At 36.6% G+C, this 12443-nt stretch overlaps 1 protein-coding gene across 6 annotated transcripts in view; it reads left to right on the top strand.

Moving 5' to 3' along the window:
• The window catches only part of NAV3 (neuron navigator 3), a 268312-nt gene that overhangs the window by 159026 nt on the left and 96843 nt on the right, over positions 1–12443 (top strand). For all 6 annotated transcript variants that reach the window (XM_082055777.1, XM_082055776.1, XM_082055774.1 and 3 more), the window contains one exon: positions 1821–1940. In XM_082055777.1, coding sequence (XP_081911903.1) covers positions 1821–1940 — 120 coding nt within the window. The remainder of the gene's footprint in view (positions 1–1820; positions 1941–12443) is intronic.

The following is a 12443-nucleotide window of genomic DNA, read 5'->3' as shown; positions in this document are numbered from 1 at the left end:
TGTAAAGTCTTATCTCCTTCATGCCTCTTCCATTTTCAGTTTAATTACTTTAAACACTTGGGGACAGGAATGCAACAGTAATTAGAATTTAGTGTGAGGAAGGCCTGTTGCAATTTTTAAGTCTCTCTATTTAGATCTTATAGAGGAAAAAATCCGTATAGGCTGGGTTGCATTCAAACCACAGCTAAACTTAATATGCAATTCCAGAGCCTTGGAATGTACTGCATAATTCACCCTTAGCTAAATAATCTGTCAAAAAGTCTAAGTTTTGTCTTTAATAAAAGGATAAATCTAGTGTGTGAGTATGACTGATAATTTACCTTTGAAAACTAATCTGAAGTTACCTTCTGCATCCTTGGTGACCTGTAGATCAAATCTTACCACTGCATAAAATGTTTTAGAGTTTAGTTGAAAATGAGCAAACCAGCCCTTTGTGTTTTAATGCACTTGAGGTTACCTTCATCTAGATTGCCACTCAGGACACAACTGGAATCTCAATCTATGGGGGTGGAGGCTAGTGCTCCCAGGCTGCTGTATTAACACTGTGGGCTCTGGGACAGCTGATATCAATTAACCAGCTCCCAGAAGGAACTGGAGGTTGAGGGCCAACAGAACATCTGGAGCACCAGCAGTGTCTGTGTGTACCTTGGCTTGTGCCTGGGAGTCTGCAGAGTTATTAAATGTTTGTGTACTTGGATACACACTTCAACTGAAAGATGGATTTGAGTGACACCATTTCGTGGCTCGAGGAGAACTTATGTTAAAGATTATTTTAATTGGGTATGAACCCCAGTAGATCATTTTAGCTATCATCCTAGCATTTGGACTAGATTTATTTCAGCAAGCCTGTAAATTAACTTTGAGCAGGTTCACTGAGGTATACAATTTTTTTTTTATTCTGTATGTATACTTCTGCGTTAAGTGCCATACATATGCATGGTCCTTCACAAATAAATTTGTGCAAACTCTGCACTAGGATGCTACGCTAAAGTTATCAAAAACTATAAGAGAGAAACATAAAAAGCAAGAATCCAGGAGGGAAAACAGTTTAATTAAAGGTCATTTGAGAAAATAAGGGACAGGTCTTGAGAGTAGGACAGGCTGTGGTACTGTTTGGTTAAAAGTGCCAAGACCTCCCATAGAGATATTAAACAGTAGGTAGGCATTCCAGCAATTATTGCTGCTGCTTGAAATTCAGAAACTTTTAATGGTTCTCTAGTGACTAAGCTGCACTATACTGACTCTTCAATTCATTAGTCATTCATTATAATGTGAAGTGGTAGGAATCAAGCTAGAGGAACACAGACAGAAACAGATTCTTAAATGTCATTGTAAGGGCTTCAGTGGATATCTCTTTCATATCTGAATGAGTGCACCCCTGCCGGGACTATGGATTTGGATTCTCAATTTATGTTTCCATTTAGATGGATGCTACTGGTTTTTTTCTTTTTTTTTTTTTTTTCCTATTTTTAACTGGAGTTATGCTTCTTGCATCTTGTTCTATTATTTAACAAAACTGCAGTACCTGAAATGTTCTTAAATTTTTTGAAGATACTTGAGGGTTTCAGTCTAATTATGTTTTAGTAAAACAGGTTGGCCTGTAAGCCATCACAGAAAAAGACAAATGATCCTAGAAAATAGGAATATACCTGATCTACCTGTGCTGGGCGCACCAAGTGAGAATATTTAATACAAGTCTACAATCTAATAGTGTAGCCTGTACCTTAAACATTCGAATTCCACAGTCCATTAACTTTAGCATGAAACATATATGCCAGATGGTTACATTTTGCGCTGATTGACCACACATTTATTTTCAGGTACATGACAGATGGAGGACTCAACCTATACACAAGAAGTCTGAACCGAATACCAGACCTAGCTGCCTCTCGAGATGTCATTCAAAGAGGGGTTCATGATGTAACTGTGGACGCAGACAGGTAACAGTGCTTTGCTAAGTAAAAAGCTCTCTGAGCTTTCCAGGTATCTTTTGTTCTTCATACATGCTAATATATCACTGTTTTGTTCATAAGGAATAGTAAGAGAAAGAAAGCTTCTGAGACTGCTAGGTTTCTGAGCACAAAATATGCCAAACATGACAATGAGTGGGGAAAAAGCAAATTTCTCACATGGAAAAGGGACTTAGGAAGAATTTATTGTTGAAAATGTAAGAGAAAGTATTAAGAACCCCAGACCTTATTTGCAATCTTGAATCTCTGAAATAGGACATGATTTTTACAGGTTGCCTTGTCAACTGATGGGCATAGGGAGGATTCACATGGTGTCTAGAAAGCTTGCGTGTGCCTGATGATGTGGGTCAGAACATGCATTTGGAGTTGGCTGGAACCAGAATCCTGGTTTTCTCTACCTGTTTTTCCCTCTGTGGGTGTCAGAGGAAGACAGGGCCCATGAGCAGTGGGAAGCGAGCAGTGAGGTTATATCCCATTGTCTATGCAGTGTGAAAAAAGAAACAACACTACCGTGCCCTTGTACATGTATTTATGTGTGTGTGAGCATAAAAATGTGCTCCCACTAGTGTTCTGGCAGATTAGGCAAGTGTTTTCTGTTTCATGTCCTTGAGCTTAAATAGATTCATATTGGTGGCTTGTATCCATGTCTGTGAAATAAAAATTCATAACCCAACTTTTGCAGAACTGTCAGCTCTGAGGTTTGGTCAGGCCATCACAGAGATAAGTAGCATCTGTGAAATTTGGCAGTCTTCAGTTTTAGGGGGTTGATTTCAGTCCCATCTTTTTAAAATAAAGTTTTCTTTAAGGAAAAATATGTATTTAATGAGGAAAGGATAAGAGGTTCACAGAGAAGCTCTGGTTTTACAATCCAGCAAATTAGTTGAAGAAGTTCTAGAATATTAACCTAGATATGACATAATTTTTACTTTTCACCATTTTCTGGTGAAAATATGTCTGTGACACAAGTCAGGGATAGCCTGCATTAGTTGAACACTGCATCAGGGTAAAGAAGATAATTTTCATGTAGAGAATCAGTTACTTAGAAAAGAAGCTTGCTTTAGCTGACATATCGTTTATTGACCTCACAGAAAAAGCCTCTTTTAGATAGCAATTCAAATGAGCATGGCCTGGTTCTGTGGAACACAAGCTTTGGCATGATGCAAAGACCAGAGAAAATGTACAGTAGGCGTTTAAGAAAATAATTTGGATAGAACTCAGGCAATAACAGAAGGAGAAAATGAGAAATGAGATGTAGGCAGAAGGGACTTTTGTGGAGCTCTGTATGTGAGAATAAGAACCTTAAGCTCAAAGTGGGAGAGAGGGTGGAAAATTTAGAGGCTGGGCGTCATGTAATTAAAGACAGAGAATGTCGCTAGTGCCCACGTTTTTCTATGCCTCTATATCTTTTTTTCACCTGGGAATGAAGTTATTAGAGCTCTTCCCACCATGCAGTGTTCACACCCAGGTTTCAAACCACACATGTTTCCCCTGGAAGAAAAAAAGTCCAAATTAAGACATTTTAAATTTTTTCTTAGTGTTCCTCAGCTCTGGATGCCACTCAAACACTTTGTGTTTGTTTTGCTCAGAAGTGTTATTTAGTAATGTATATGTTAATTTGTTCTATACAGTGTGCAGGTACATAAATGTTTTGCATGTGAAGCCACGGGGATGATATTACTAGTTCTCAACTAATGAGATTGTTCAGCATTTCACAGTACATACATCCATTTTTGGTTTCATTATACGACTTTGACAGACTGGCTAAAAATGTTGTGCTAAAAACTACTCTGCTGTTCCTGAGTTTTTCGTCTCTGAGTGTATCACTTGCCAAGTTGTGGAATTCAAATTCGTCAGATTATTTTGGGCCTCGCGTGAAAAGTTGACCAATTTTATGGAAGATATAAGGCTTTTTAAAAAAGAAATTAATGTGTATTCAAGAAAGATTTATTTGATCTCAACAACTAAAATCCCAATGTATTCCATCCTCACTGTGCATTTACAAACTGCTCTTGACATTAGCAGACTGCATGAACAAGCCCCAAAGTCATTTTTGAGCTTAAAGCTTACAGAAATGAAGTAGGATTTACCCTATAATGACTGTTTTCCCTTACACAGAGAGTGAAAGCGGGATACCTGAGCTCTTCTGAACCCTCTAAATGTGGTGTCACATTTAGACATACTATATGCTATCATGTCATTAAAAACTTTATCATAATGCACAGGCATGAAGAATTTATATTATAGATGTACAGACAATTCTGGCATTTTCTGAGCTTTCAGTGCTTGATTTTTACAACCTTAATCATGCTTTGTTGACAGATTTTTTTGTGTATAAGTATGTTATTCCTTGAAGCAGCGAAAAGGTGTTTAGGAAGTGGAAAAGTGGAAAAGGTGTTTAGGAAATGGAAAAATTAAAATATTTTTATGAATTCTTATGATAGCAAAACACATGCTTGCCAAATTGGTTCACAGAAATCCTGTAGAAGGTCAAACACACACACATAATTGTTTATGCTGATCTTCAACAGTGTGTGACATTTATGGTATGAAATCAGGTGGTAAAAGCAATACAGATTTCTCTCACTTTTTTTGGCAGGATAGGCTTTGGACCTTCACAACAGCATGGGTACCTGAGATTTTGTCTTCTCTCACATAGCTTTTTAGATCTTATTTTTTCTATTCTGAACAAAATTAACAGGGTTTTTGTCAAAGCTTCAATGTATGCCTTGCCACTGGTATTATGAACTTCCATGAATGAGGATAATTCTCCTCTCTATCATCCTTGTAGATATGTGAAGGGCATATGCATTTTCTCTATGGTATCATTAGTATAATCCTTTTTCATAATTGGCATGATTTGCCCTGGCCTTTCCACTGTAAAGGACTCTGCTGGCAATTCTATGCAGGCAGAAAAAAAAAAAAAATGATATGCTGCAAATATCTGATTTATATTATCAGTCAGGCAAGAAGTTTCTGTATTCTGTCCATCACTAGAGCCAACAACATTAGCTGACAGAAACCCCATGTTGTTCACAAAAACTGAACTTGAGTTTTCTCTGAAAAACTAAATTACAGCTCCTGCTGTATTTTTTATATTTTAATTTTTGTTGTGAGTTGGCAGTACAATATTATTCAGATAGGTGGACTGACAATATCCCTAAGGGTAATGCCATTTCTGGCAAATGCATACTTTCGGACTGATTCTCATTTCAGGGATAAATCAAGAATAATTCACTGAAATTATGGGCATGGAACTGGTGTAAAAAGACAATCAGCTCCCCAGTTTGATTCCACTTGAAATTGGTTTCAGATAGTACTTGCGTCTCCACTTCTTTGGTGACTGCCAAAAAGCAAAAGGTTGAAGGATCTCCATGTGGAAACCTAGCTTGAGAGAGCTCATCCAAATAATAATATTAAACTGTTATTCGAACAGCTTCATAAAAAGTTCAATTAATGTATGTAACATAAGCCAAGGTTTAAGTGTTGCTTGTATACTGTCCTGGAAAGCACATTGGTGTAGAAAGGAATATAGCATATTTGCTTGTTCTAGTGAAAGAATTTTAGTGGTTCAATGAAAGGCTGAAGGGACACTGGCAGCATCAGATGTCAACGGTTGTAATAATTCTTCTTTTGTTTTTCTTTTTCCTAACTTGGCCTCTTTTTTTTGGTCTATAAATGTCTATTCCTTACAACTGACCTTCCTTCATATACCATAAGAAATTAATTAGGGAGGAAGATGGATTCTCTGCAGAGGGTGTAACTTGGGATGTAGCTGGGAGAGTTCTCATTTGTATGATATTACTTTTCATTTTTTGTTCTGTCTTCCTCCTCTACAATCTATCATTTGCCTTCTGGGACTCTTAGAGGGAGTATTTGAGGAACATTCTTGAGGTTCAAAACCCTTTTCAAAGGAAGATGAGCCAAAAGAGATTAGACATAAGAACAAAAGATAAATTATGTTCTTGAGAAGAATAAGGTTTATTGAAAAGTAAGTTGCAATGTTTCCAGACTACTCTGTGTTGTCCATGAAAAACTGTTAGGGAAGTTTAAACAAGCCATTTTAGAAGATACATAATAGCTTCACTGAGTTCAACCATTGTCCTTCCATCTCCATACCTGCTGAATTTAGTGCACCATATCAAAAGCCACAGTTTCCTTCACTTTCATCAGTCAACAGTCAACCTAAGTTGTGCAACCAATTTCCCCTCCCTCACATCCTTGAATGCACTATTATTATTTTTTTTTCCCACCTTTTCCTTGGGTGAAACCCAAGGCTTTAAAGGTAGCTGATGCTGCTTATTTTGCTTTTATCACAATCCACTTCAGCTACTTTGCTGTTCAGCTGAATCTGAGCCCCCGTTACAGAGAGTTGTTGTGCACAGGGAGTCTTTAAAATGCTTCCACCATCTGTCTCATGTGCAGAAGATTTGGCAGTTATCTCGGACTAGCTGAGGCTGGCCTGTTTGTTCTCAGCCAAACCATAATCACCATAATACATTATTAATTATAATAAAACAATTCCAGATTTTGCCTGCAGTTTATTAACTAACTTCCTGCATGAATGACTGTAAATCTTCTTCTGGTGTTTGTCTGAGTAGATGAGCCTTGAGTTGGAATATTGTACTTTCAAAAAAGGAACTTTTCCAGAGTTCGAGTGAGTATTGGTAGTATCAGAAGAGGCTCAGAGACATAATGAACAATAACTTTGAAATTGTTGATGTCATTTGGAATTTAACCCTTTGGAATGTTGTTCCATGGACAGGCATACTTAATGTATTGCTTTTCTATCCAGATGCTTCTGCATAATGTGTATTTCAGCACTGCACTAATGCTGTGCTTTCTGCAGTTTGGTGTTGATGTGATGATCACTGTTCTGCCATCTTGCAACTATTACCTGTTCCCTTTGCTGCCTCTGGTAGCAAAGTGGGATTTACTATGGATAGTTAAAGGAGTTGTATATATCACAGTGTTAGTGATACTGTGTGCACACATTCAGCCCTCTACCCTTACATCTGTCTTCCAGCATTTCAGCTGCGTCCAACTCTGAGTACCAGTGTCTATGGCAATAATACAAACATTCAATCCACAGATATGAAATAAGGAAACATGAAACAGATATACCTGCTTCTTGCTGACTAAGACTTTCTTGGGCAAAACTGAGTTTTGCCACAAATCAACTACACTGTCTAGGGAGACTTCCTATACCTTTACGTCTGTCTCCACCACTAATTATACCTGTAATTGCTATTCTGTGTAGAACCTAAAAAAGTCACTATAGACCTTAAAGTCAGCATGGTTCATCCAGTCATGTGATCTGATATAATTTTCCTGTCTGTAAGTTTATGTATTAGTAGGTTGTTAGAATACTGAAAGAATTGTAAATAACTATACCTCACTGTTTTTGCAGCTAGTACTCAAATATCTCCAGAATCCGTAATTAAGGAATCTCTCTTGAGAAGCACTTTAAATTTTAAAGGGTTTTTACTATTGTTGCTCTCTTCTATACTTTTAATCTTCTATAATTTCTTTTCACAGCTGTTGCTGTTAACATTTTCCACCATTTACTTTTATTATTCTCAAATGATCCTGCATTTTCATAATCCGTGGTATAAATCTTTCCTCATTTTGGCAGCTGTTAGGCTACCAAGAAAGTTACTAGTTAGAGGTATCTATTTCAATGTGCACCTTGGCTTTTATTTTTTCTGCAAACTAAGGATGCTGTATTTGAGAATCTAAAGCATAAATGTATATGTATCCATGCATGAAGAGCAGACTAATTGCGTCAAAAGGAGCACTCCTGTTTTTTTGGCTCATTAAGTTGTTAAGTATTTGGGATACTTTGAGGATAAATACCTTCTTCTCAAAGGCATAATGGATAGCAAAATTTTCAGTAATATGCTTTTGTACAGCACTATTAATTTAGAAAGAATGGTATCTCAATTGAGCATGACTTTGTCTCTGGTCATGATTTCAAAAGTAAGGATTTGCACGATATAAAGTCAGCAGGGCAAGTGGACTCTGATCTAATTTTGTGAGATTTTCTCTTTCTGTAGTGGTTTTAAATATCTATAGAAAATGCCCATAGAACCACAAACCAAAACATAGAAACATTTAACAGCTGTGTGAGTGTTTAGGTTCAGATACTTTATTAATATCAGTGACATAAGCAAACTGCATTGTTAGTGTGCTGTCATTACTATGTTAAACTGTCATGATCCTGCAGCATCGTGTCTGCAGACACATTTCTTTGCACCCAGCTTACACAAGGAAATGACATTCAGAAAAGGCAAGAGCAGTGCATGGCAGATGTTTACTTTAAAACAAGATCGAGCTGCAAGTGATTATGTGAAATGAATGACAAATGAAGTTTTCTCATTTTCATTGCTTGTCAAGTGACAGAAAGAGGGACAATACCAACTAATTTCAGTTTATATGAAAAAGACATTCATGGAAATAAGTTTTTAAACTTCTGCAAGGCATGGAAGTGAATTACATTCTCATGCGATGCTAAATGAGCTGAGCATATAGTTTGCTGTAGGGTCATTGAACTCAATGCTGGTGGTTTACAGCTGACACATTTAACATTCTCACAAATCTACTTTTTCAAAGTGGGTGGTGTAGAGCTAGGTATTAATGTCATGCAATCTGTTTGCATTCTTTATTTCTGCTTATCTTGAAGTTTGGTTTAGATAGTTAAAAATTACTTGAAGTGAGGATGGACTTTATTGTGTGTTAACAGATTGTTAGTACTTCCCATCAGGAAAAATGCAGATGGTTTATTTTGATTGTAATCTTCTTCTGAAGAGAGTAACAATGTATTTAATAATAACTATCTAAGATGCAGTTTCCAATTTCAGCAGCAGTATCATTTTGGTCTACTTCTGTACTTCATTGTTATTAGCAAAGACTGTTGTACTGCCTCCTGTGTGTTAGTACAAAACACGGCCAGCAAGATTAAAATCATTACGCAAAATACCCCAGGCTTGAATACAAAATTAAAGAACTTGAAACTCCCGTGTGATACATATTTGAGTCCTAAAGTCAAGAAACATATGAATGTCTTGATTCATTTGATCGCTGGAAGAAAAAATGTTATAATGTTATTCTCCTGCATGGCTATTTAAAAAAATCATATTGAAATTTGCTATAAAATAGGTGCAATTGAGATTACAGTTCTAACATTAGCAAACATGGCATATTTTAGTCATATGCTTCATGAAACTCAATATAAAAAATATGATTTTGATAATTTAGTGTTGGAGGTGCAATAGCTTGTGATCACTAAGTTGTCATTTGTTCTAAATTGCCTCAGAGGGAACTACTTCATTGTGAAGTAAAATATTCTTGTTTCTTGAGGTAGTTCTTGATACATAGATATATATATGCATGTGGGTAAACAAAACATATTAATTATAAGAATGTTCCAATTAACACTTTCATAGAAAGTAATTCATTTGTAACACTATAAAGATCCTTTGCCTTGGATTTATTAGGTATAAGTTCACTTTAAAGAACATTTTGATTCAGCAGCTTCAGCAGACCTCTAAATAAAATGATGAGAAGCATGAAAAAAATGGAGAGTGACATCGCGGTGAACTTTTTTGTACCCACAGGAGGCAATGAGAAAGGGGTAAAATGATCTGCTGTGACAGCTACTTGCTGTTGCTTTGTACACCTGCTCTTCCTCCTAGTTGGCAGGTGGACAAAACAGGTAGGTGAAAGGAAGGATAAATTTAAATTAAGCTTAGCATCTTAAGGGTGCAAGTGCACATTTGCGGCTTGAGCTGTATGGCTACCTACAGAGCAAAAAAATAAAATTGCAAGGTTTTGACCCTTTCCCTTGCCATGTGCTGCACTTGCAACAAAACAGTATTGCTCTCTGTCCTGGGGCTGCAGGAAAGCAGTGATGTTCAAAGCATTCCAAACTGGCAAATGCATTGCAAGATAACTTCATCATTTGTGGCTAAAAAAGACAGCCGGAATGTAGTTGAAACCTGGTCATGGGTTATCTATTAGAGAGAATTAAAAGAAGCATGTATCTAAAGCTGTGCAGGCTAAAAAACATGGGAGAGAAGAAATGGAAAAGAAGAAATGAACTTTCAACCTTGTAGGCTGGCTGAAGACAGTGTTCAAAGGAAGAGACCATGAAGGGAAAGCCGGGAAGGACACAGTGTGGTAGAAAAACTGCCAGCCAGTGCAGAGAACACCCCTCACAGCGGGACACTCGCTGCGGAGCACAACATATGTTAACCTTCCTCTTGGAAAAAAAAAAAAATATCCCTCTGTTTGCTTGTATCAATATTTTACTTATAAATCTTCACTATGTCATCTCTGAGTCTTCTTTTGATGGAGTGAGGAAAAGCTGATCCTCCCTCTTCAATCTGTGCTCTGAGCACCATTGTGGAGGCTTCCTGCCCCTCCTGAGCCCCATGTGACAACCTTGGCTCCACACAGGGGAATGTTTGGTGCAGCAATGTGCTCGGAGTTTGTTTTCTTTTGAAGTTACAGCACTAATCTCATCTGTATCTAATTGTTAAAATATCAAGTCTTCAAAGATTTCCTTTGTAAACAAAAGATTGTCATAACAATTTAAGCAGGATCAGATGTGCAAACTTAAAGAGTGCAACCCTCAATGCACTTTACAGAAGTTTTTTTACAAAAGGATACAGCATAGCTACAATTCAAACCTACTTAGTGGCTTGATTAATCTAAAATACATTATTTGAATAAAATTTTTAAAATAGATTTACCTAATTACAATTTGTCCGAACAAATAAGCTTTTTATCTGTTACCTGGGTGCATCAGATTTAATGTCCGATGTGCTAAAATTTGTCTTATATTCCTTTTGTATGCATTATGCTCAGGATCCATTTCATACTGTAGAATAGAATATAAAATGGCTGCTGGCCGTATTAACTGCTGTGTAGGTAAATTCATGAAAGTAAAAATGACTTTACTGCCATTTAAAACATGTGTATAGTTGGAAATAATTGCATTGCCCCGGGAGGTACAATAATTGACAGGTGTTTGTGATTCCTCAAAGTGCTTTATCTAGAAATAAATCTTATTAATATAAACTAGAGTATTTTATATTATAATATCCTGCAATTTTTGTTTAGACACTCAGTATTCTGACTTAAAACTGAAATAAAGATATTTCAGATATATAGGATTTGAACCAGTTTCTGGAAAAGAAAATAGAGAGACAGCAAACATTAAGTTCTGTATTACATATCTTTGGACTTCTTGTCAGTGAACAGATTAATATTGGTAGCCAGTGTCTAAAATCTGAAAAATTGTTGATGCAAACTAGAAATTCACACACAATGTTAGTATCAAGATTGCAAACTTTGAACTAGTCATGCAAAATAAAGGTAGGATGTACTTATCTTGCTGTTTTTTAAAATCAAGCCTGGGTCCTTCTGTAAGATATTTATTGCCAGATTCAAATACCAAAATAGACAAAATCTAATGAGTGGTCTGTGTCTGGGGTGACTGGAGGACATGTAATACTTTTATGAGAGGCAAACGATCGATAAAGGTGTATAATCATCATGACTCATGAACCACCATCTGGAGGCTCTTTCTCCTAACTGTACCAGGGGCATAGCCAGGCAGCTACCTTTTGGTTTGTGTTAAGATGAAATATGCCTGTTTCAAAGAATGAAAAAAATCAACAAACAGCTTTTTATTTTTTTCATTTTTAATGAAAGATATTCTAGTGGAGCACTGCAGTGAAGTGACAAGCCTCTATGTAGTTACATCAGCCACAGAATGGCATGACATACTGTCACCCAGGGATAGTCCCAGAGTGGAAGGCATCACCTTCTGAGGGATTTAGAAAGGCTTCGTTGTAGAAAAAACAGTTTCTGTACAGCATAGCTATTGAAAGAGAAATCGGTATATTTCTTTAAGGTTAAAGAATCATTCTTTTTTCTCTTTGAGTTAAAATCCTTCCCTTCCATGAAAAGAATTGCCTCAGTGTGCCACATATGACACAAATCTTTTGATCGGTAAAAAAATAACAGAATTGGCTCTATTTTACAAGTATGTTCCCTTTGTTCAGGCTAGAAATAAATTTATGATCCCCTGTTTTGTACATCTTGCTTTCTCTTTCTTTAATCATTTAAATTAATGATATAGCAATACCTTTGAGAAACAGATGAATATAAAGTGGATAAGCTCAATGGAAAAGCATGCAGGAAAAATATTTTTTTTGTGTATTAAAACTAAAGTCTGTTGCCAATGACAATTTAGAGCTTCCTAGATAAATTGTGGAAGCTAATATCCTAACTAGATTTTGAATAGCTGTCCCTAAACAGCTATTTTCCATAAAATTACCCATCATCTTTTCATTTGGAATGGTTCTATTGGATTGGCATTGTGGGAAATTTTAAGAAGAGAGGGCTTGGGTCATTCCAGCCTGCCACTGAATTGCTGAGCAATCATAAGTGAACCCCAAGAACAATGAC

This window comes from Streptopelia decaocto, assembly GCF_964273445.1.
Source record: "Streptopelia decaocto genome assembly, chromosome: 1".
In the NCBI taxonomy this organism is placed as follows: Eukaryota; Metazoa; Chordata; class Aves; order Columbiformes; family Columbidae; genus Streptopelia; species Streptopelia decaocto.
Note: the sequence above shows the minus strand (reverse complement) of the source record. Positions and strands in the feature narration are given on the sequence as shown.